Here is a 25,277-nt window from a genome sequence, read left to right as displayed (position 1 = left end):
CATATTGCACTGTACAGCTTTACCTAAGGATTGGGGATCAATGAAATGGGGTATCAGTCTACTCAATACCCAATATATTTTTTTCCCCAACGTCCTCCTCAAAATTATCAGACTCAAAAACATCCACGTGGTATTGTTTTCCCTCTGGAGTAGTGTTCAATACACATTGGTTGACAAATGTGGCTCAATTCATAGTTGTTTCAGTGTCCCACAATAAGAGCTGCTCAGTGTGTGTGCTTGGCCAGTGATCACGTTCCTATAAGACGTAGAGTCGCAAGCTAGCGCGAGGACACACTCTTTGAAAGGAGGGAGTAGTGTAACGACCCTGGGTTTATAAGCGCGGATATCAACTCTGCCGCTCGAGCATGCTTTTACGACACAGTGGATAGCGCGCTGGACTTCGGGCGAGGGTTGGAGACCTGCTCCCTTCCGTTTCATTTACAGTACTTTTATTTTGAAAGCAACCCGAAATTCCATTATTGTGCCTAATCCTTATTGTGGCTAGCGTCACAACACATAACCCGGTCCGGTCGAGCCTCATGAAGCTAACGCTGCTTATAACGTTAGCTTTGGGCAACAGGGTTTAGTAGCTGGCTAGCTATTTATTTTCAAGAACTGAAGTTGAATTTCAATAGGCGAACAAGTGGTTACCTAGATAATACTTACTCACACAAGGATTCCTAAATTATTGTTAAGAATAATGAAAATGACTGCAGTTTCTACTGGTCATTGTTTTCAGGCTGGTTGTTTTGTGCTAGCTAGGTACCAAGTTAAATCTAGCTACCCAACACAACATTCTATTAAACTGTGTTATTTGACGTGTATCTTTTTGACACCCAAAGACCCAAAACGGCATTCCATAAAAAGATACGTCAAATAACACTATTTGATATGTTACATAAGCTTTTAATTTTACTTGATTTATATTATTTGACACCCAAAGACCAAACGACGTTTCATAGGAAAGTCGGAGCTCTATGCCGAGTTCAAAGCAACTTCGAGCCTGGGAACTCTGTTTCCGACTTCAGTTGTTCAGGACAACTGGGAACTTGGACCAAAACGAGCTCGGAATTCCAAGCCGGGAATCGGTTTTTCCGATCATAAGATCATTGACGTCAATTTTTGACCTAGTTTCTTTCCCCGAGTTCCCAGTTGTCTTGAACCCATCAATTGGAATTCCGAGTTGGATGACCGTTTTCCCAGTCAGAGCTAGTTTTTTTTGTTTTGTTTCCAGTTGTTTGAACGCATTGAAGTCAGCGATTTCTCAATTCCAGTTGTTTTGAACGCGGCAATTATACCCGAAGATGGTGGTACGAAGAACGTCAACAGTGACGTAAATGGTCCTAAAACTAGGGGTAGAAAAATCGCCTATTTGGATTGATGTCTGTGCATAACTTTATGAGTTTATTTTAGAGGTGTTTAAATTATTATGTGTGTAATAAAAAATATTGGCGATGGCGATTCCTAACTGGATCCATATTTGTTCGAAACAATGGTGATAATATCCAAGTTATGTGTCAATCAAATCCAGGCTTATATTTAGACAGCATTACTTCAGGCCCAAGTGTTTTGGCGTCGTTCAATCATGGCGGAATGGAAGGTCTATTGAACTGAGGTGGATCCTCAGTAAAGAAAAACATGTATCTGCCATGTTTTGGCGGGTGCAACTGATTTTGGATTAATATGTAGCGAATCGCTTGATCCTGTAATTCAGGACTGTCATAACGACGTTGTACTTGTCTCAACACTGCATGGTAAATTGGAAGACGGGGAGTTCACACCAAGCTAGCTGAATAACTTCGGTAACGAATCTAGCTAGCTTACTTGCTAGATTTTTTTCTGAGGGATGCTTGGACAATTTTAAATCGTTCATAACAGCAGATATGCAAACACAGTTTAACAAGATATTATACGAATATATACTGAGTTACACCCTTTAAAAATCCTTTAACCTGTAACTTTTCGTTATTCTGCACTGATTGAAGTGAATTTAATAAGTGACATCAGTAAGGGATAATAGACTGACCAGGTGAAATCTGTCATGGAAAGAGCAGGTGTTCCTAATATTTTGTACACCGTGTATATTTGCTGTAATGTTTAAAGTTGGTAAATTATATATGGCACCCTTTGGCTTCGGACCGCAACTTGGATCTAGACTAGGTAGATAGCTACAGTCGTATCGGGATGTGTGAGTCTCCATATTGCAATTACAGCTTCGCTAGTGTAAAGTTTAGCAAGGAATGTTTCAACTAATCTATTCTTGGCGATATTTATTTCGTTGATTTGGCAGAAAGGTGTATTTTTATAAATTTTTGTCCAGTTGCATGTGGTTCTAAAAAAAAACAAATTCAGAAATATTTTAAATCCAAGTGAGGAATGCCTCATGCATGTGTGTCGGTCTTTGTTTTGGTTGCACTGTGACACGCTGTCACTTCTACGTGTGGCCGTGACTCATAGAAACTAATAATTTCGGCAAAGATGTTGAGAAATGCGAGATGTCTGGCAGCCAAAATGACGAGGGAACCCTTGTCAGTGCAAAAGGTGGATTTAATATCTTTCTATATTATTATTGTTTTATTTTTTTAGAGCCACCTGCAACTGGACACCTACATTTATGGTAACATTTTCTTCAGACTCGAGATACGACAAAAGCGTTGCCAAGTAAGTTTCAAGTTAATGTCACATGCACAAGTACAGTGAAATGCCTATCTTGCAAACTCAAAACCCAACAATTCAATAATCAATAACAATGCATTACTAGAAAAAAAGTATCTCCTTATTGCAGCCAAACAGCAGCCTATGTACAACCTTATATTTCTCACAGGCTTCTCCTTCAATAACAAACAATGGCTCCCTTGACAGAGGTCACTTTTAAAATGATACTTTTATCAAAAACTACAGATTTTAGCACCCAAAGTAAAGCTTGCAGTTACACAGGACAAACCATAGGTACAATGAAAGCATGAAATAATGGACATCGACTGGTAGACTCGATGTAGTCAGTGGTACACTCCACTGACACTCATCACAACTAAACTCTGTTGGAAGGAGTTTAGTTAACTAAGCTAAGAGATCCTGAACCCAATGTTCTGTCGATCCTATTTGTAGTCCGAATCTAGGCACCCGTAAGCTAGACCCATAGGCAAAGTTGAACCATAAATCTATGCACAAGGATGACATTTAACAATTTCCATTGAACATTTTACAAAACACATTTCCTTGCATGTTAACTTTGCAATCCTTGGATTTTGTTTGGCATACATTTTAAAGGGGGAAATCAGGAGCTCACCATCATTCTGTTTCTGTGTAATTGCCTCTAGGCTACTGAAAGAGCTAGCCAACTAGCTATGTCATTGATGTCTAGATGGTAACATTATAGCTAACCCTAATTTTTGGCTTATTTAAGCCTCTTACTGAAAGCATGGTCAGCAGGTTCCAACTCAGGGAATAAGCGTACTCATAACAGACCTTTAGGTTAGTTGGCTTGTTTCAATCTAGCTTCGGACAGCAACTAGGGTTTCATGTATGTTGATTTGTTTGCTTATTCTGCTAATACATACCCATAGTACATTACTAGGACCTTCATTATGTGCCCAATATCCTGTCAAGATGCTAGTTGCAGTCCGAAGCTAGTATCAATCCTGATTTGGAAGCCGCTGGCCCTGCTTGTTTATAGTAACATCCAGAATTGAAGAAACTCATTCATATTTCAAATTAAGGATTTGTATTGTATGGAAAATCTGGAACACATTTTTATTGTAACCCTGGACAAGCACACCTGATTCAACTTGTCAACTAATCGTCAAGCCCTGAATGAGATGGGTTTTTCCAGGGCTACAACAAAAATGTGTACCTTTTGGGATACTTGAGGACGAGGGTTGGGAAACACTGATCTAGAAGATGACATATGTGCCATGTCCTCTCCTCTTCTGCTCACTCTAAATGTAGTTGATGATTCAGCAGGTGAAACCGCATCTGACCGGCACCATGCCTGTGGTGTGGCCCACCCTCCTTGACCTGGGCAGGGATGAGTGTAAGAGAATTCTCCGTAAACTTGGTAAGACCCTTTCAACTTCTCCGGCCTCTCTGGCCTGCCTCATGCATTAAGTGACTTGTCACTTTCAAAGGACCCAAAATGTTACTGATGTTTCAGAGTGAAAGCAAAGTTGTTTTTAATGATAGCCTGTATTGCTTCAACAGAGCTGGAGGCGTACGCCGGCGTAATCAGTGCTTTGCGAGCCCAAGGCGACCTCACCAAGGACAAGAAGGACCTCCTCGGAGAACTCACTAAAGTCCTCAGGTAAACCCGCAAAGTCACTATTTTCTTTCCATTGCTAGAGGAACCTAGTAAATATGGGTCTCTTTGTAAAAACAAACTTTGCCTGTGACTTAATTGCTCATTCTTACTTAGCTAATTGTATGGTTGTCTCCCACAGCATTTCAACAGAGCGTCATCGTGCCGAGGTCCGTAGGGCCGTCAACGATGAGCGCCTTACCACCATTGCCTATCAGTAGGTCATCTTACCCCCCCCCCCAAGATGATCAATACTAAAACTACATACACATTATGACTTACTACCAAATACTAGTACACTCATCAGTCCATCAATTTACCATGACAATTCTCTTTTGTCACAGCATGTCGGGTCCCAACAGCTCCTCAGAGTGGTCAATCGAGGGACGTCGGCTGGTCCCCTTGATGCCCAGGCTGGTCCCCCAGACAGCGTTCACCGTGACTGCCAACTCAGTGGCCAGCGCCACAGCCAATCAGAATGCTTCTCTCTTGCTGCCTGCGGAAACAGGAAATAAAGAAGGTAAGATCACCGACAGCTCAAGGTGGAAATTGCCCTTATCCACAGGTTTAGGATCAGATTACTTTACTCCTAATCATAACTGGAGGGATATTGGAGATAAAGAAATATACCTGAAGGATCAACAGAAGGGGGAGGAAGACTATAAATGATCAATGACTTATCTCTCCTTATAGTGTATTTTTATATGAAGTATGGTTGTTTTTTGTTTGCAGTGGTTGTTTGCTACTCCTACACAACCACCACGTCCACCCCCACCAGTGCCACGGCGCCCAGCGGCAGTGCAACAGCCACGGTGAAATCGCCCCGTCCGGCCAGCCCTGCCTCCAACGTGGTGGTGCTGCCCAGCGGGAGCACTGTCTATGTGAAAAGTGAGTGTCAGAACAGAGATTCCATGTTTGTTTATTCCTTATAACTGTTTAAGAGCATTGCATTGGTTAAGGGTTCTCCAGTGTAACACTCCTTAAACATAACCTGCAAATCAGAACAATGCAGAACCTCAATGTATCAATACATTTTTTTGGTCTCAAATTCCATTTGTCTCTGTCTGTATGTTTAGTTTTTCTCTCCCTCTGTCAAACTCTCACTCCCAGGCGTTAGCTGCTCTGACGAGGACGAGAAGCCACGCAAGCGGAGGCGGACCAACTCCTCGAGCTCTTCCCCTGTGGTGCTGAAGGAGCTGGCCAAGGTTGCCCCTCCCTTGTCCAAGACCATCACCGTGCCAGTAAGCGGCAGCCCCAAGATGAGCAACATCATGCAGAGCATCGCCAACTCGCTGCCACCGCACATGTCCCCCGTCAAGATCACCTTCACCAAGCCCACCACCCAGACTACCAACACCACCACGCAGAAGGTGAGCAGGAGAGAACTGTCCGTAATTCGTAAGAAAGCTTCTTGTTCTATAATCAGAGTCAATATAGTGAGTTGTGAGACAAATACTATAGGAATGTTTGAATATGTTTTGTATGATCGTAATTATTGCATAATGTCTGCGAACTTGATGTGCAAGTGATTTTGTACATACACTGAACAAAAATATAAAGCAACAATTTTCAAAGATTTTACTACGTTACTGTTCATATAAGGAAATCGGTCAATTGAAATTAATTCATTAGGCCCTATGTATTTTAATTGACTGAGCCCCCCCCAGACAATCCCATTTTTTATTTCAGTCTACACTTTACATGATGCGTTACTATTTTTGTTCAGTATATGAACTTGATTGTACGTGGCTGTATAACTTACTGTATAATATATGATTTGTCAGGTAATCATTGTGACAACCTCTCCAAGCTCCAACTTCGTTCCCAACATCCTGTCCAAGTCTCATTCGCACAACTACGCGGCCGCCATGTCAAAGCTGGTTTCCACCTCCATGCTGACCTCGGCCAGCCAGAAACAGACGGTGTTCATCCCGGCCAGCTCAAGTCCCTCCTTGGCCCCCAACACGATCGCTGTGACCACCGTGGTCTCCTCCAGCCCGTCTGTGCTCATGTCGACCATAGCGCAGAGTAGGTTTGAGTATCCCGCAATATCAAATTTTACTAGTCACATACACATTTAGCAGATGTTATTGCGGGTGCAGAGAAATGCTTGTGCTCCAACAGTGCAGTAGTATCTGAGTGCCTTAGTATCTAAAAAAGATTCACAACAATACATCTAAAAGTAAAAGAATGGAATATATACAGTTGAAGTCGAAAGTTTACATACACTTAGGTTGGAGTCATTAAAACTCGTTTTTCAACCACTCTACAAATGTCTTGTTAACAAACTATAGTTTTGGCATGTCAGTTAGGACATCTACTTTGTGCATGACACAAGTCATTTTTCCAACAATTGTTTACAGACAGATTATTTCACTTATAATTCACTGTATCACAATTCCTGTGCGTCAGAAGTTTACATACACTAAGTTGACTGTGCCTTTAAACGGCTTGGGAAATTCCAGAAAATGATTTCATGGCTTTAGAAGCTTCTGATAGGCTAATTGACATCATTTTAGTCAATTGGAGGTGTACCTGTGGATGTATTTCAAGGCCTACCTTCACTCGGTGCCTCTTTGCTTGACATAATGGGAAAATCCAAACTAATCAGCCAAGACCTCAGAAAGAACATTTTAGACCACCACAAGTCCGGTTCATCCTTGGGAGCAATTTCCAAACACCTGAAGGTACCACGTTCATCTGTACAAACAATAGTATGCAAGTATAAACACCATGGGACCACACAGCCGTCATACCGCTCAGGAAGGAGACGTGTTCTGTCTCCTAGAGATGAACGTACTTTGGTGCGGAAAGTGCAAATCAATCCCAGAACAACATCAAAGGACCTTGTGAAGATGCTGGAGGAAACGGGTACAAAAGTATTTATATCCACAGTAAAACAAGTCCTATATCCACATAACCTGAAAGGCCGCTCAGCAAGGAAGAAGCCACTGCTCCAAACCCGCCATAAAAAGCCAGACTACGGTTTGTAACTGCACATGGGGACAAAGTCCGTACTTTTTGTAGAAATGTCCTCTGGTCTGATGAAACAAAAATAGAACTGTTTGGCCATATTGACCATGCTTATGTTTGGAGGAAAGAGGGGGAGGCTTGCAAGCTGAAGAACCTTATCCAAACTGAAGCATGGGGGTGGCAGCATCATGTTGTGGGGGTGCTTTGCTGCAGGAGGGACTTATGTACTTCACAAAATAGATGGCATCATGCGGTGGGAAAATTACGTGATTAAATTGAAGCAACATCTCAAGACATCAGACAGGAAGTTAAAGCTTGGTTGCAAATGGGTCTTCCAAATGGACAATGACCCCAAGCATACTTCCAAAGTTGTGGCAAAATGTCTTAAGGACAACAAAGTCAAGGTATTGGAGTGGCCATCACAAAGCCCTGACCTCAATCTTATAGAACATTTGTGGACAGAACTGAAAAAGCGTGTGCGAGCAAGGAGGCCTACAAAGCTGACTCAGTTACACCAGCTCTGTCAGGAGGAATGGGACAAATTTCAACTTATTGTGAGAAGCTTGTGGAATGCTTCCCGAAACGCTTGACCCAAGTTAAACAATTTAAAGGAAATGCTACCAAATACTAATTGAGTGTATGTAAACTTCTGACCAACTGGGAATGTGATGAAAGTAATAAAAGCTGAAAGAAATCACTCTCTACTATTATTCTGACATTTCACATTCTTAAAATAAAGTGGTGATCATAACTGACCTAAGACGGATTTTTTACTAGGATTTAATGTCAGGAGTTGTGAAACTGAGTTTAAATATATTTGGCTAATGTGTATGTAAACTTCCGACTTCATATATATATATATATATATATTAGATTGAGCAAAATACAGTAGAATGGAATACATTAAATATGAGGTGAGTAAACCAGTATGTAAACATTAACGTGGCCAGTAATTCAATTTATATTTTAATTTAACCTTTATTTAACAAGGCAAGTCAGTTAAGAACAAATTATTATTTACAAACCCTAACCCGGATGACGCTGGGCCAATTGTGCGCTGCTCTATGGGACTCCCAATCACGGCTGGTTGTGATACAGCCTGGAATCGAATCAGGGTCTGTAGTGACTCCTCTAGCAATAAGATGCAGTGCCTTCACCATTCGGCAGCAGCCTCTAAGATGCAGAGTTGCTTAACTGGGTGGAAGCTGGCGAGTGATGGCTATTTAACCATCTGATAGCCTTAAGATATAAGCTGTTTTTCAGTCTCTTGTCGCAGCTTTGATGTACCTGTACTGACCTCGCCTTCTGAATGATAGCGGGGTGAACAGGCCGTGGCTCAGGTGGTTGATGTCTTTGATATCGGATGCTGTAGGTTTCTTGGTGGGCAGGTGGTTTGTCCCCGGTGATGCGTTGGGCAGACCAAACCACCTTCTGGAAAGCTCTGCGTTGCATGCGGTGCAGTTGCCGTACCAGGCTACGCTCTCAGTTGTGCATCTGTAAAAGTTTGAGGGTTTTATGGGCCAAGCCAAATTTCTTCAGCCTCCTGAGGTTGAAGAGGCGCTGTTGATTTCAATACACAAATGGGACTTCTCAAACATATATATTGATTTAAAAAGAGCGGTCCTATAAACACACCTACCCACTAACACATTTTGTTTTTGTAAATGGCAAGTTAAATGGTCAAAGACTGTCCAAATATGTCTGGACCATTTCAGATCGTCAGTGATGTGTATGCCGAGGAACTTAAAAGGTTTCCACCTTCTCCACTGTGGTCCTTTCAACGTTTCTGCTGTTTCCTGAAGTCCACGATCAGCTCTTTTGTTGACGTTGAGTGAGAGGTTCTATTCCTGGCACCACTCTCCCAGGGCCCTCACCTCCTCCCTGTAGGCTGTCTCGTCATTGTTGGTAATCAGCCCTACTACTGTTGTGTCGTCTGCAAACTTGCTTGATGATTGAGTTGGAGGCCTGCGTGGCCATGCAGTCATGGGTGAACAGGAAGTACAGGAGGGGGCTGAGCACCCACCCTCGTGGGGCCCCAGTATTGAGGATCAGCGAAGTGGAGGTGTTGTTTCCTACCTTCACCACCTAGCGGTGGCATGTCAGGAAGTCCAGGATCCAGTTACACAGGGCAGGGTTCAGACCCAGGGCCCCTGGCTGATGAGCTTGGAGGGTACTATGGTGTTGAATGCTGAGCTGTAGTCAATGAACAGCATTCTTACATAGGTATTCCTCTTGTCCAGATGGGATAGGGCAGTGCGATGGTAATTGCATCGTCTGTGGCTTTATTGGGGCGGGAAGCAAATTGAGGTGGTTCTAGTGTCAGGTAAGGTAGATGTGATATGATCCTTAACTAGCCTCACAAAGCACTTCGTGATGACAGAAGTGAGTGCTACGGGGCGATATTCCAATAGATGTTAAATGTGTTCCTTCCAGCAGTGTACAACAGATGTCAGTTGAATTGAAGAGTTTTACTCAGGATGTATTAACAGCCTTCGCCAAATTAGGGAAAGCGTTTGTTGTTGTAGCTACCAAGACCGTTTTATATACAGTACCATTCAAGGGTTGGTCAAATAGCCCTTACACAGCCTCGAGGTGTGTTGGGTCATTGTCCTGATGAAGTACAAATTGTAGTCCCACTAAGCCCAAACCAGATGGGATGGCATATCGCTGCAGAATGCTGTGGTAGCCATGCTGGATAGGTGTGCCTTGTATTTTAAATAAATCACTGACAGTGTCACCAGCAAAGGACCATCACACCTCCCCTCCATGCTTCATGGTGGGAACCACACATGTGGAGATCATCCGTTCACCTACTCTGTATCTCACAAAGACACGGTGTTTGGAACCAAAAATCTCACATTTGGCCTTATCAGAGCAAAGGACAGATGTCTACCGGTATAATGTCCATTGCTCATGTTTCGTTTCCTGGACCAAGCCACTCTCTTCTTCTTGTTGGCGTCCTTTAGTAGTGGTTTATTTGCAGCAATTTGACCATGAAGGCCTGATTCACGCAGTCTCCTCTGAACAGTTGATGTTGAGATGTTTTTTACTTGATCTTTGAATCATTTATTTGGGCTGCAATTTCTGAGGCTGGTAAATCTAATGAACTTAGCCTCTGCATCAGACGTAACTCTGGGTCTTGCTTTCCTTTGGCGGTCCTCATGAGAGCCAGTTTCATCATAGCGCTTAATGGTTTTTGCGACTGCACTTGAAGAAACGTTCAAAGTTCTGAATTGACTGACCATGTCTTAAAGTAATGATGGATTGTCATTTCCTTTTGCATATTTGAGCTGTCCTTGCAATAATATGTTCTTGGTCTTTAACCTTGTGGTAATCTTCTGTATGCCACCCCAACCTTGTCACAAAACATCTGATATTCTCAAACACATTAAGAAGGAAAGAAATTCCACAAATTAACTTTTATCAAGGCACACCGGTTAATTGAAATGCTTTCAAGGTGACTACCTCATGAAGCTGATTGAGAGATTGCCAAGTGTGTGCAAAGCTGCTCAAGGCAAAGGGTGGCTACTTTGAAGAATCTCAAATATAAAATATATTTTGATTTTACACTTTTGGTTACTACATGATTCCATGTGTGTTATTTCATAGCTTGGATGTCTTTACTATTATTCTACAATGTAGAAAATAATTTAAAAAATAATGGAAAAACCCTGGAATGAGTTGGTGTCCAAACTTTGGACTGGTGCTCGTTGAACATCTAATTCCAAAATCATAGGCATTAATATGGAATTGGGCCCCCCTTTGCTGCCGTAACAGCCTCCACTCTTCTGGGAAGGCTTTTCACTAGATGTTGGAACGTTTCTGCAGGGTCTTGCTTCCATTCAGCCACAAGCATTAATGAGGTTGGGCAATTAGGCTTGGCTCGTGGTTATTGTTCCAATTCATCCGAAATGTTTTTGATGGGGTTGAGGTCAGGGCTCTGTGCAGGCCAATCAAGTTCTTCCACACTGATCTCAACAAACCATTTCTGTATGGACCTCGCTTTGTGCTCGGGGGCATTGTCATGCTAAAACAAGAGAGGGCCTTCCCCAAACTTGCCACAAAGTTGAAGCACAGAATTGTCTAGAATGTCATTGTGCGCTGTAGCGTTAAGATTTCCTTCCACTGGAACTAAGGGGCCTAGCCTGAACCATGGAAAAACAGCCCCAGACCATTATTCCTCTTCCACCAAACTGTACAGTTGGCACTAAGCATTAACGTAGGTGGTGTTCTCCTGGCATTAGCCAAACCCAAATTTGTCTGTCTGACTGCCAGACGGTGAAGCATAATTCATCACTTCAGAGATCACGTATCCACTGCTCCAGAGTCCAATGGCGGTGAGCTTTACGCCACTCCATCCGATGCTTTGCATTGCGCATGGTGATCTTATGCTTGTGTGCGGCTGCTCGGCCACTGAAACCCATTTCCTGAAGCTCCTGACGAACAGTTCTTGTGCTGACTTTGCTTCCAGAGGCAGTTTGGAACTCAGTAGTGAGTGTTGCAACCAAGGACAGGCGATTTTGACGTGCTTCAGCACTCAGCGGTCCTGTTCTGTGAGCTTGTGTGTCCTACTACTTTGCAGCTGAGCCGTTGTTACTTCTAGACATTTCCACATACTACACAATAACTACACTTACAGTTGACCGGGGCAGTTCTAGCACTGCAGAAATGTAACAAACTGAATTGTTGAAAAGGTGGCATCCTATGACTTTGCCACTTTGAAAGTTGCTGAGCTCTTCAGTAAAGGTATTCTACTGCCAATGTTTGTCTTTGGAGATTGCATGATTGTGCTCGATTTTATACACCTGTCAGCAACGGTGTGTGGCTGATATAGCTGATTCCACAAATTTGAGGAGATGTCCACATACTTTTGTATCCATCTATCTATTAAATACACATTTTAAACTGGAATTGTGCATCTCTGATTGGGACACTATTTCCTTTCCTCTCCCTGTACCAGGTGGCTCATCGGCAGGCGTGAAGGTGGCCTCTGCCAGGCTCCCCTCTCCTAAGACCATGGTGAGCTCTCCCACCCAGATTCTGTCCCAGTTCCCCAAGCAGCACCCGCAGTCCCCCAAGCAGCTGCAGCAGGGCTCCCCCATGGGGGCTGGCGCCATGGGCCAGGTCTCCAACACTCCCCCCAGCTCCAAGCCCATCATCCAGATCAAGCAGGAGTCAGGCGAGTACAGGGCGTAAATCCCAAACCCACTGGCGTTAGTACTCTACACTGAGTTTCCCATCGTCTTTCTAATGAGTGTGCAATGTTTCATTTTCTGGACCTTCTCGCCTGAACTTGAAGTGTACAGAAAATCTGGGGTGAGGACAAATATGTGACCTATGTAATTACTTACTTGTCTAATTGTCCTATAGGTGTAAAAATCATCACCCAGCAAATGCAGCCCAGTAAAATCCTGCCCAAGCCCTCCTCTGCAGGCATGCCCAGCAACAGCTCCTCCCCCATCATGGTCGTCAGTAGCAACGGGGCCATCATGACCACCAAGCTGGTGTCCCAGCCCACAGGTGTAATTTCTCATAGAAAACTCACTAAACAGACAGAACTCTCGTCCAAGCATGTATATAATACTCGATTAAGTTAATTGGTTAGGTGCTGTTCTGTGTGCTTTTATATTCTATCTATAGATATTGATGTGGTGAAAGAAGACTGTGCTAAGCAAGGCCCTACTTAAATTGAGGAAAAACTTTGTTTTTGTTCAGGCACCCAGGCCTCTTACTCAAGGCCCGCCATGAGCTCCACGATTGGAGCCAGGATGGCGACGTCGGCCAGTGGTGCCACCTATGTCAAGACCACCAGTGGCAGTATCATCACGGTGGTCCCGAAGACTCTAGCCACACTGGGCGGCAAGATCATCAGCAGCAACATTGTGTCTGGTGAGACTGGTATTATTATTTTTATACAGTTTAGGGGTGTGAAAGTTTAAGCATTTAAACATAATTGTCATCTTTAATTTAAAGACAAAATCCCAACTGAAAAACATATCAAATTCTATTCACAGTGCAGTTATCACAAAACTATCATAAAACGGGTCCCGATCAACATCATAGGAAAGAAAGTCAAATAAACAAATACTTAAAACTAGTTAGGGATAGGCGGGACGCAAATGTCTCAACTGGCCAATTGCCAGGGAAAATGCAGAGCGCCAGATTCCAATAAAATACTATAAAATTCAAACTTTCATTAAATCACACATGTAGATACTCAATTAAAGCTACACTCGTTGTGAATCCAGCCAACATGTCAGATTTTTAAAATGCTTTTCGGCGAAAGCATAAGAAGCTATTATCTGATAGCCTGCACCATCTGCACCAGCAGTAAACAAAGCAGTTAGCATATTTCAACCCTGTAGGCGCTACACAAACGCTGAAATAAAATATAAAACATGCATTACCTTTGACGAGCTTCTTTTGTTGGCACTCCAATATGTCCCATAAACATCACAATTGGTCCTTTTGTTTGATTAATTCCGTCCATATATATCCAAAATATCCATTTATAAAGTGCATTTGATCCAGAAAAAAACGACTTACAAAAAAAGCAAAGTCAATGCAGATTATTTTAGAAGTTGCCTATAAACTTTGCCAAAATATTTCAAAATACTTTTGTAACACAACTTTAGGTATTTTTAAACGTTAATAATCGATCAAATTGTAGACGGGGCAATCTGTGTTCAATACAGGAATGAAAACAAACCAGCGCCACTTTTCACGTCTTGCGCAACTCACAAAAGTGTACCCAGTTCCTAGTTGGCCTACTTCTTCATTGCACAAAGGAATAACCTCAACCAAATTCCAAAGACTGTGGAAGTGGTAGGAACTGAAAACAGGTTCCTAAGAAATATCCCTTGGCAATAACAAGTCAGGGAACAGAGAGAGGCCCCCAAAAAATATGAACAGTTAGTCCTCAGGGTTTTGCCTGCTACATTAAGTTCTGTTATACTCACAGACATGATTCAAACAGTTTTAGAAACTTTGGAGTGTTTTCTATCCAAATCTTATATTCTTGGCATGAGTAACAGGAAGTTGAAATTGGGCACGATTTTTATCCAAAAGTGAAAATTCTGCCCCTAGCCCCGAGGTTAAATTAACCCAACAAAGCTGTAACTTTAGGAGGATAATATATATTTTTTTCTACTTTATTAACCGGAGCTATAATGCACGAGGGAGAGAAGCAGCAGAGTTACTCACACCATGTGGTGAGTAACGAGGGGTGCCGGGAGGGGCAACTAAGCCGACTCGTGCTGGCAGACTAACTTATTGCTTGTTAGTTATCATCTCATCTGATTACATAGTGTCTGTCTTGACTGCATCAAACCGAGAGAATTTAGCTAGCTTGCACTAGCTAGGCTTATTTAGACAGTACCAGTCAAAAGTTTGGACACACCGACTCATTCCAGGGTTTTTATGGAATCATGTAGTAACCAAAAAATTGTTCAATCAAAATATATTTGAGGTTATTCAAAGTAGCCACCCTTTGCCTTGATGACAGCTTTGCACACTCTTGGCATTGTCTCAACCAGCTTCATGAGGTAATGTAATGCATTTCAATTAACCTGTCTAAGACTGAACCCCGTTTCGCTAGCGGAACCCCTCGCCAACAGCCAATGAAATTGCAGGGCGCCAAATATAAATCAACAGAAATCTCATAAATCAAATTTCTCAAACATACAAGAATTAGACACCATTTTAAAGATACAATTCTTGTTAATTAGTCTGATTTCAAAAATGCTTTACAGCGAAAGCTCCACAAACAATTATGTTAGGTCACCACCAACTCACAGAAAAACCCAGCCATTTTATCCAGCCAAAGAGAGGAGTCACAAAAAGCACAAATAGAGAGAAAATGAATCACAAAGCTTTGATCTTCATCAGATGACACTCATAGGACTTCATGTTACCCAATACATGTATGTTTTGTTCGGTAAAGTTCATATTTATATCCAAAAATCTTAATTTACATTGGCGTGTTACGTTCAGTAGTTCCAAAACATGCAGTGATATTGCAGAGAGCCACATGAATTCACAGAAATACTCATAATAAATGTTGATGAAAATACAACTATTATACATGGAATTTTATATACACTTCTCCTTAATGCAACCGCTGTGTCAGATTTTAAATAAACTTTACGGAAAAAGCATAATCTGAGAACGGCGCTCAGAGCCTAAACCAGCCAGAGAAATATCCGCCATGTTGGGTAGTCAACATTAGTCATAAATAGCATTATAAATATTCACTTACCTTTGATGATCTTCATCAGAATGCACTCCCATGAATCGCAGTTCTACAATAAATGCTTGTTTTGTTCGCTAATGTCCATTTATGTTCAAATAACTTATTTTGTTAGGGCGTTTGGTAAACAAATCCAAAAGCGTGTTCTGGTCCAGCCTGACAAAAAATTCAAAACGTTATATTATAGGTTGAACAAACTTGTCAAAAAAGTATAGTATCAATCTTTAGGATGTTTTTATCATAAATGTTCAATAATGTTCCAACCGGAGAATTCCATTGTCTGTAGAAAAGCAATGGAACGAGAGATACCTCGTGAAAGCGCGTGACTGAGAATGAGGCTGCAGGCAGACCCCTTAGTCAAACAGCTCTCATCCGGCCCCCCTTCACAGGAGCAGCCTGAAACTACGTTCTAAAGACGGTTGACATCTAGTGGAAGCCTTAGGAAGTGCAAAATAACCCATATCCCACTGTGTATTTGATAGGGGTGAGTTCAAAAACTACAAACCTCAGATTTCCCACTTCCTGTTTGGATTTTTTCTCAGGTATTTGCCTGCCATATGAGTTCTGTTATACTCAGACATCATTCAAACAGTTTTAGAAACTTCAGAGTGTTTTCTATCCAAAAATATACATATATTAGCATCTGGGACTGAGTAGGAGGCAGTTCACTCTGGACACGCTATTCATCCAAAAGTGAAAATGCTGCCCCCTATCCCAAAGAAGTTTTAACAGGTGTGCCTGTTAAAAGTTAATTTGTGGAATTTCTTTCCTTCTTATCTTAGAACTACCCATCCCGGATCCGGTATATTTGTTATCAGCAACCGCTGAATAGCATAGCGCAACAGTCAAAAAATATTACTAGAAAATATTCATATTCATGAAATCACAAGTGAAATATAGCGAAACACAGCTTAGCCTTTTGTTAATCACCCTGTCGTCTCAGATTTTGAAATTATGCGTTACAGCGAAAGCAATACAAACGTTTGTAAGTTTATCAATAGCCTAGCATAGCATTATGTACACTTAGCATCAGGAAGCTTGGTCACGAAAATCAGAAAAGCAATCAAATTAACCGTTTACCCTTGATCTTCGGATGTTTTCACTCACGAGACTCACAGTTAGACAGCAAATGTTCCTTTTGTTCCATAAAGATTATTTTTATACCCAAATCACTAAAAAATAATTTAAATTCTGATAATATTGATAAATTACCGGGTGTTTTGCAACCCTAAGTGTTACCAATTCTGACAGACAATTCTGCAACTGAATGTTCAAATTATAGTGACCTTAAAAAGTTGTGTTTTGGCAAACCTTTTAGATCTTCTTTGCCCCTCCATTGCAGGTACAACAACTAAGATCACCACCATTCCCATGACGTCCAAGCCCAATGTTATCGTGGTGCAGAAGACTACTGGCAAAGGAACGACCATCCAGGGTCTGCCTGGCAAGAATGTGGTCACCACATTATTGAACACAGGGGTCAGTTCAACATATTTTCTATTATTAATTAAGCCATTTTGTGATGTTACATTTTTATCTAGATTGTAATGATTTATTTCAGAATCTTTCAAATGTATTGACCCGACAACTTATTTTAGGTTTACAGGTAGTTCTAGTTTAGCCTTTCCGTCTGATCAGTCTATTGCTTTAAGCTTCATATTGTACGTGAAGGTTTTTCATTTTAGTCATTTAGCATACACTATTATTAATAGCGACTTAGATTAAGACCACCACATCACAGTTCAAGTAAATCAGTGCTATTAAGAAAAGACCAGTGAAAGTGTTGGTGCAAGAAAGGCAAATGACTGGTAGCGTCAAATGTCACCCTATTCCTGAAATAGTGCACTACTTTTGACCAAGGCCCATAGGGCTCTGGTCAAAAGTAGTCCACTATATAGGGAAAAGGGTGCCATTTGGTACGTATGCTAATTATGGCTGTCAAAGTTAATGCTAGCTTTAATGCATTACAATTTTAATGTCTTTCATTTTGTTGACGCCATTAACGCATTTTTCTTAGTTTGAACCCCTGAACCATCCTTATTTCAAATTCAAGCCCCGGCAGTCGATGCGCTAGTTTGACAACTAGTTTACTAGCTAGCTACTTGTTTGACTGAATGATGGATAATGCTAGTAAATGGAATATTCTATTTTAAAACCCTCCCAGATGGCTCTCTGGATAAAAAACAAATTAATTTGTATCTACTGCAAGGCTGAATTTGTTTAGCACCGAAGTACATTGAGTCTTTGTTATAATTTACAACCGAAACAGACGCCAGAAATACAAGTAACGTGACTAGTAGCAATGTAGGACATCTTCGGCAGGCTAAGCTAGAAGAGTATGCACGCAGGAGGCCTGTGGACAAGTCGACGAGCAGCACATAAGCAATAGCCAAGTGGATAGCTACAGCTTGCAGGCCAGTCGACATTGTGGAGGATGAAGGCTTGAGGGATATTATTCGGATCTCATCGAATGACTCAACATATGAGTTACTCTCGAGCCACAAGAATTCACAAGCTGTATGAAAGCGAGAGGGCTATGAAAGGAGTTGAAACATGCAGCGGCTACTGTTCTCACTTGAGACCAATGGACTTTTTATTTATTTTTATTCTACCTTTATTTAACTAGTCAGTCAAGAATACATTCTTATTTTCAATGGCAGCCTAGGAACAATGCCTTGTACAGGGGCAAAACAACATAATTTTACCATGTCAGCTCAGGGATTCGATCTTGCAACCTTTCGGTTACAAGTCCAACGCTCTAATCACTAGGCTACCTGCCACCTACTTTGGTGAGTAACCACAACTACCTTGGGGTTACTGCCCATCACATCAGTGAAAACTGGACGCTGCATTCACACCCTCTGGCCATAATGAAGACAGAAGAGGCACAATGCTGAAACGTACGCCAAGTATTTCATGGATGTGGGAATCAGTGGGAACATTGAAAACAAAGTTACCACACTTTGCACAGACAGTGCATGGAACATGATTGCAGCTGCGAGACATCTTCCTTTTGAACACCTGCCCTGCACCATGCACAGTCTCCAAAGGGCCATCAGTGTCCCTACAGAACAGCGGGTTTGACAATGCCCTAGCCAAATGCTGAATTATTTTTGGGCATTTCAAACACAACCCACCAAACGTTGCAGAACTAGGACAACAGCAAGTTGCAAATGAGCAAAAGGAGTCGTCACTTGCACAAGATGTCACAACAAGATGGAATTCCACTTTGCAAATGGTAAAGCGTGTCCACAGAAACCAACAACCACTGAGAGATGCTCTGGCCGAACAGAAAACGAACGTCACCATGCCAACCACAGCTGAACTGGACAAACTGCAGAAGCTGGATCCGCTACTGGAGCCCTGCCGGTTATCTTTATCTCACTGTTAGTGTTATAATAATATTTTGTGTGTGAGAGAGCTAGTGTGTAAATTGTGTATGCGAGAAAGTGAGTGGTGTGCCTGTATTAGTCTCACAATTGACTGAAGTGATTTTGAATGATTTTCCATTTCAGGCATTTGACTGAACTACATTTCCTGCTCAGTGGTGTTGCCTGCTTTGTGCCATCTCCTTCGGGTGATGGAGAGCTCTGATGATGGCTCTGCCTAAGTGGTAAGATTCATGCTGACATTCACAACAGACCTGGAGAAATGCAAGGAAAACACCAACCTCACATGGATGAAGATCACCACAGCACTCGACCCAAGGTTTAAGGACCTGAAGTGCCTTCCCAGCCTGACAGGGGTGAGGTGTGGGCTTTGGTCAGCAACTTGCTGGAGGAAGAGAGGCCTGCACAGCAACCTGATAAAGCAACAGAGTCAGAGCCTCCAAAGAATAAAGCTGCCATTTTCTTGAGTTCTTCTGAGCCTGATGAAGAGGAGTCAATTGAGAAATATATGGGGTGTTTCAAAGCAGAGCCCAGCATCAACATGGAGGAATGTCCACTACAGTGGTGGTCATAGTATGCAGGTGCACACACCAGGCTGGCCTGCATTGCACCCAGGTACCTGGCAATGCCTGCCACATCAGTGTCTTGCTGTTTTCACTCTCTGGACATATCGTACAAAAGAAGAGAGCAGCTTTATCATCATGTCAACAGGCTTGTTTGACTTTGTAACTGGCTCAGTCAAAATAAATAGGAGGACGTCCGAAATGTATAGTCACAGGTTTATGTTCTGTGGAATTCATGACGTTCTTGGACAGGTTTTTGCTCTTTGTGTCCATAGAGACAGGTTTTTTTCTTAGAGCCAACCCACAATGTTTTGTGTTCGTCCCTTACATACCTATAACTTTTTTTTTAATGGAAAAATCTTTATTTAGCACCAAATATGAGCAGAATTTAATCGCGATTCATTATTTTAATCGTTTGACAGCCCTAATCCTAAAATGAATTCTTCTGTGCCTTAGGGTGAGAAGACCCTACAGGGTGTTCCGGGGTCCAAGCCAGCCATCATCACAGCCTCCAGACCCATCACCAAGATGATTGTGACACAGCCCAAAGGCATGGGTTCTGGGGTGCAGCCTACCACCACCAAGATCATCCCCACCAAGATAGTGTACGGCCAGCAGGGCAAGACCCAGGTCAGTACCAGACCAGCGACGTCTCAGCCGGTGTAGGGGGAAGTTGCCCCTTGACGCTGGGTCTTGGGTCTGTTTTGTCTTTCCCCCGACTAATGGTTAGGACTGGGGGAGGGGAAACTGACCTTATATCTGTTTGTACCCAGGGGAAACTTCACCCTGTAGAGTTTCAGCCACCCAACAAGTAGTGTCAACAAGTGTGGAGTTTGCACTCAAAGCTCCTTTGTCTTGGATATATTTAAATATCTCTGTCTTGAATTACCAATACATCAAGTCAGTGGAGCTATAATTCAACAAATCATTGCTGTAGCTTTAAGATATTAAGTCCCAACTACTCTATATAGGCACATTAATTAACTGTATGATGTAAAAAAGGAACTCCAGCCAGGACACACGATGTTCTCATCTCTGCTTTAAATTACGGAAAAAGTACAATAAAAAAAAAACAATTTCCCTGGTGCCATTCTCTGAGACTATTCTACGTGTGTAATATTGAATGATGTTTATTAACCTTTTATGCCTCTCCAGGTGCTGATCAAGCCCAAGCCCATCTTCCAAACAGCGGTTGTGAGCGAGCAGACCAGGCAGCTGGTGAGCGAGAACCTGCAGCAAGCGTCCCGAGTGGCCGATGCTGGTCCTGCTTACGCACAGGAGAGGGCACTCAAGGATGAGTCGGGTGCCATCGCTGAGGGCAGGTCCCCGCCTGCCGAGGACTCCCACGGAAGCGGTCACGGTACGTTGCGTCACTCTACATCACAGAGCAAGAAATCCGTAATATAGTCTGCAGGCTAATTACGGGAACATAAGTCATGGTCAAGTTAACTGCTGTGTATAGCTCTTGCATTGTGGTCTCACACAGCGGTTACTACTTCAGCCGTAGTATGAATGTGTATCTATTCTCACTAGTATTCAGCTAAGTTCAATATTTCCCTTCACTTTCAAGTTTTAAATGGTAAAAGGTCCACTCACATAATATAATTGTTTCAGTTCTTTCCTTCTACTTGATTGCCATGTCCAAATCGTCTGGAATCTAAAGGGAATGAACCCAATTTGATATAAAACATGAATTGTAATGGTTGTCATATTCGATCAGACTCCCAGTCCGTAGTGCACATCATCTCCTCCAGGGGGCAGGATTGGGCTGAGCAGCACGAGGTGTCGGTGGAGTCCAGCCCAAACATCATCTACCAGGACGTGTCTACGGGTGACATGTCCCAGTCGGCCACCTCGACCATCAAGGCCCTGCTGGAACTGCAGCAGACCACAGGTGACTGACCGTCGTCATCATGGCAACTATCACGCCACTTACCAGGGTTGGGGTCAATTTCATTTAAATTCAGAAACTTAATTCATTGAATTGGAATTGGCCCTGCCTCTAACTCTTCTCTCTCTCATGTGAACATTACATTTTAGTCATTAAGCATACACTCTACAGGGCTCAAAATTATGTCTTGTCCGGGGCAAGTAAATAAAATAATTGAAGGAGATCCAGAATATAGATTTTTTTTTAAAGAATCACCCCAAAATCACTATCAAACAATTATTCCGATCAGAATTGGATCAGGTAGCGCACAGCAGGGGAGTGCATGTTTGACATTCTGAGTAAATTGCTTATATTCCTATTTGCTATAGCCTATTTTAATAAATACGTTATAATTAACACAAAGCAAAATAACAATTTAGACAGAGGTAAGAGTCTTACCAAAGCAGTGCAAAATATCCAGTCTGAGAATTGTTTGTTGAGACATTTTATTGGCTAAATTAAATTAGATCTGCATTTTTAATTTTAATTTTATGTGCTCCATATTTAGTTTAAGATGGGTTATAAGGGTTTGTTGTAAAATAAATAACATCAGTCTATTTCAGTTATTTGTAGGGTAGGCACAAACTTTAAGGTTTAAAATATTTCATTCTGTTGAGACATTTTCTTTGGCCAAATTAAGTTCCATCTGTCATGCTGTGTTTGCGCAATATTATAGCCTGTTCCTATATTCGTCATAAACAATGGATTAACTTACTTTTGATATTACCCTAATAAAGTTCAGAAACATTTTGTAAACGTTTGGTATGGCTATTAAGCTTTAGCTACTGCAAACCTGTGATATGAAGGCAGTGCGCACCAGCAATCCAATTGACTACCACACTTGAGGTGACGAAGAATGTTTCAGGCCTACCAGAGTTACTCCTATAATCGAACAATATAATACTTATCTTTATACAAAATATTCTGATTGAAAATGTACGAATTAACCTCCTGTAAGTTTATATATGTATCGCAGACACAGTAGCCGTCTAACATAAAGAAATGCATGTCGGTGTCATAGCATGCCGCTGGCATATCTCTATCTCACTGGGGATAGGCCTAACCTTATCTTCCTATTCTTTATTTCACCTTTATTTAACCAGGTAGGCTAGTTGAGAACAAGTTCTCATTTGCAACTGCGACCTGGCCAAGATAAAGCATAGCAGTGTGAACAGACAACACAGAGTTACCCATGGAGTAAACAATTAACAAGTCAATAACACAGTAGAAAAAAGGAGAGTCTATATACATTGTGTGCAAATGGCATGAGGAGGTAGGCGAATAATTTAAATTTTGCAGATTAACACTGGAGTGATAAATGATCAGATGGTCATGTACAGGTAGAGATATTGGTGTGCAAAAGAGCAGAAAATAAAATAAATAAAAACAGTATGGGGATGAGGTAGGTAAAAATGGGTGGGCTATTTACCGATAGACTATGTACAGCTGCAGCGATCGGTTAGCTGCTCAGATAGCAGATGTTTGAAGTTGGTGAGGGAGATAAGTCTCCAACTTCAGCGATTTTTGCAATTCGTTCCAGTCACAGGCAGCAGAGAACTGGAACGAAAGGCGGCCAAATGAGGTGTTGGCTTTAGGGATGATCATTGAGATACACCTGCTGGAGCGCGTGTTACGGGTGGGTGTTGCCATCGTGACCAGTGAACTGGGAAAGGCGGAGCTTTTTTGTGTGTGTGTGTGTGTGTTATTTATATATATATATATATATACATACATACATACATACATACATACACACACACACACACACACACACACACACACACACACACACACACACACACACACATAGCAAAAAAAAGAAACGTCCCTTTTTCAGGACCCTGTCTTTCAAATATATTTAGTAAAAATCCAAATAACTTCACAGATCTTCATTGTAAAGGGTTTTAACACTGTTTCCCATGCTTGTTCAATGAATCATAAACAATTAATGGACATGCACCTGTGGAACGGTCGTTAGTGTCTTAACAGCTTACAGACGGTAGGCAATTATTACAGTTACTTGGTAGAAAGGCCTCTTTAGTGTCCTAACTCTGAAAAACACCAAAAGAAAGATGCCCAGGGTCCCTGCTCATCTGTGTGAATGTGCCTTAGGCATGCTGCAAGGAGGCATGAGGACCGCAGATGTGGCCAGGGAAATAAATTGCAATGTCCGTACTGTGAGACGCCTAAGCGCTACAGGGAGACAGGACGGACAGCTGATCGTCCTCGCAGTGGCAGACCACGTGTAACAACACCTGCACAGGATTGGTACATCCGAACATCACACCTGCGGGACAGGTACAGGATGGCAACAACTGCCAGAGTTACACCAGGAACGCACAATCCCTCCATCAGTGTTCAGACTGTCCGCAATGGGCTGAGAGAGACTGGACGGAGGGCTTGTAGGCCTGTTGTAAAGGCAGGTCCTCAACAGACAACAACGTCAACTATGGGCACAAACCCACCATCGCTGGACCAGACGGGACTGGCAAAAAGTGCTCTTCACTGACGAGTCACGTTTTTTGTCTCACCAGGGGTGATGGTCGGATTCGCCTTTATCGTCGAAGGACTGAGTGTTACACCGAGGCCTGTACTCTGGAGCGGAATCGATTTGGAGGTGGAGGGTCCGTCATGGTCTGGGGCAGTGTGTCACAGCATCATTGGACTGAGCTTGTTGTCATTGCAGACAATCTCAACTCTGTGCATTACAGGGAAGACATCCTCCTCACTCATGTGGTACCCTTCCTGCAGGCTCATCCTGACATGACCCTCCAGCATGACAATGCCACCAGCCATACTGCTCGTTCTGTGTGTGATTTCCTGCAAGACAGGAATGTCCGTGTTCTGCCATGGCCAGCGAGAGCCCAGATCTCAATTCCATTTAGCACGTCTGGGACCTGTTGGATTTTTTAAATGTCACATTTATATTGTTATTCAGACCCTTTACTCAGTACTTGGTTGAAGCATCTTTGGCAGTGATTACAGCCTCAAGTCTTCTTGGGTATGACGCTACAAGCTTACCACACCTGTATTTTGGGAGTTTCTCCCATTCTTCTCTGCAGATCCTCTCAAGCTCTTTCGGGTTGGATGGGGAGTGTTTCTGCACAGCTATTTTCAGGTCTCTCCAAAGATGTTCGATCGGGTTCAAGTCCGGGATCTGGCTGGGCCACTCAGGGACATTCAGAGACTTGTCCCGAAACCATTCCTGCATTGTCTTGGCTGTGTGCTTAGGGTCATTGTCCTGTTGGAATGTGAGCCTTCACCCCAGTCTGAGGACCTGAGCACTCAGGAGCATGTTTTCATCAAGGATCTCTCTGTACTTTGCAATGTTTATCTGTGCCTTGATCCTGACTAGTGTTCCAGTCCCTGCTGCTGAAAAACATCCCCACAGCATGATGCTGCCACCACCATGCTTCACCGTAGGGATGGTGCCAGGTTTCCTCCAGACGTGACGCTTGGCATTCAGGCCAAAGTGTTCAATCTTGGTTTTATCAGATCAGAGAATCTTGTTTGTCATGGTGTTAGACTTTAGGTGCCTTTTGGCAAAATTCAAGCAGGCTGGCATGTGCCCTTTACTGAGGAGTGGCTTCTATCTGGTCATTCTACCATAAAAGTCTTATTTGTGGAGTGCTGCTGAGAAGGTTGTCCTGGAAGGTTCTCCCATCTCCACAGAGGAACTCTGGAGCTCTGTCAGAGTGAACATCGGGGTCACCTCCCTGACCTGACCAGGGCCCTTCTCCCCCGATTGCTCAGTTTTGGCCGGGCTCGAGGAAGAGTCTTGGTGGTTCCAAACTTCTTACATTGATGTAGGCTACTGTGTTCTTGGGGAACTTCAATGCTGCAGAAATGTTTTGGTACCCTTCCCCAGATCTGTGCCTTG

General features: G+C 42.6%; 1 protein-coding gene and 2 pseudogenes across 11 annotated transcripts in view; all 3 read left to right on the top strand.

Annotated features, from left to right (window-relative positions):
* The first annotated feature begins 361 nt into the window (after window positions 1-361).
* LOC110537706 (BRCA2-interacting transcriptional repressor EMSY) overlaps window positions 362-25,277 on the top strand; it is a 31,502-nt gene continuing 6,586 nt past the window's right edge. The window contains exons 1-16 of one of the 11 annotated variants that reach the window (XM_021623970.3): window positions 362-1,802; window positions 2,587-2,661; window positions 3,964-4,057; window positions 4,201-4,300; window positions 4,437-4,511; window positions 4,639-4,814; window positions 5,027-5,182; window positions 5,405-5,664; window positions 6,079-6,322; window positions 12,228-12,446; window positions 12,638-12,787; window positions 12,983-13,156; window positions 16,858-16,994; window positions 19,924-20,097; window positions 20,623-20,827; window positions 21,188-21,361. In XM_021623970.3, the coding sequence (XP_021479645.2) occupies window positions 3,988-4,057; window positions 4,201-4,300; window positions 4,437-4,511; window positions 4,639-4,814; window positions 5,027-5,182; window positions 5,405-5,664; window positions 6,079-6,322; window positions 12,228-12,446; window positions 12,638-12,787; window positions 12,983-13,156; window positions 16,858-16,994; window positions 19,924-20,097; window positions 20,623-20,827; window positions 21,188-21,361 (2,314 nt within the window). In that variant the 5' untranslated portion in view covers window positions 362-1,802; window positions 2,587-2,661; window positions 3,964-3,987. Of the gene's footprint in view, window positions 1,803-2,586; window positions 2,662-3,948; window positions 4,058-4,200; window positions 4,301-4,436; window positions 4,512-4,638; window positions 4,815-5,026; window positions 5,183-5,404; window positions 5,665-6,078; window positions 6,323-12,227; window positions 12,447-12,637; window positions 12,788-12,982; window positions 13,157-16,857; window positions 16,995-19,923; window positions 20,098-20,622; window positions 20,828-21,187; window positions 21,362-25,277 lie in introns of all 11 variants that reach the window. The other 10 variants (XM_021623969.3, XM_021623965.3, XM_021623962.3 and 7 more) reach the window with 10 other exon arrangements.
* Window positions 18,281-19,027, top strand: LOC149979200 (uncharacterized; annotated as a pseudogene).
* Window positions 19,054-19,655, top strand: LOC149979199 (uncharacterized; annotated as a pseudogene).

Source organism: Oncorhynchus mykiss, chromosome 12 (assembly GCF_057628025.1).
Source record: "Oncorhynchus mykiss isolate SJ-2025 chromosome 12, ASM5762802v1, whole genome shotgun sequence".
Classification (NCBI taxonomy): domain Eukaryota; kingdom Metazoa; phylum Chordata; class Actinopteri; order Salmoniformes; family Salmonidae; genus Oncorhynchus; species Oncorhynchus mykiss.
This window is presented reverse-complemented; position numbering and strand designations above follow the sequence as displayed.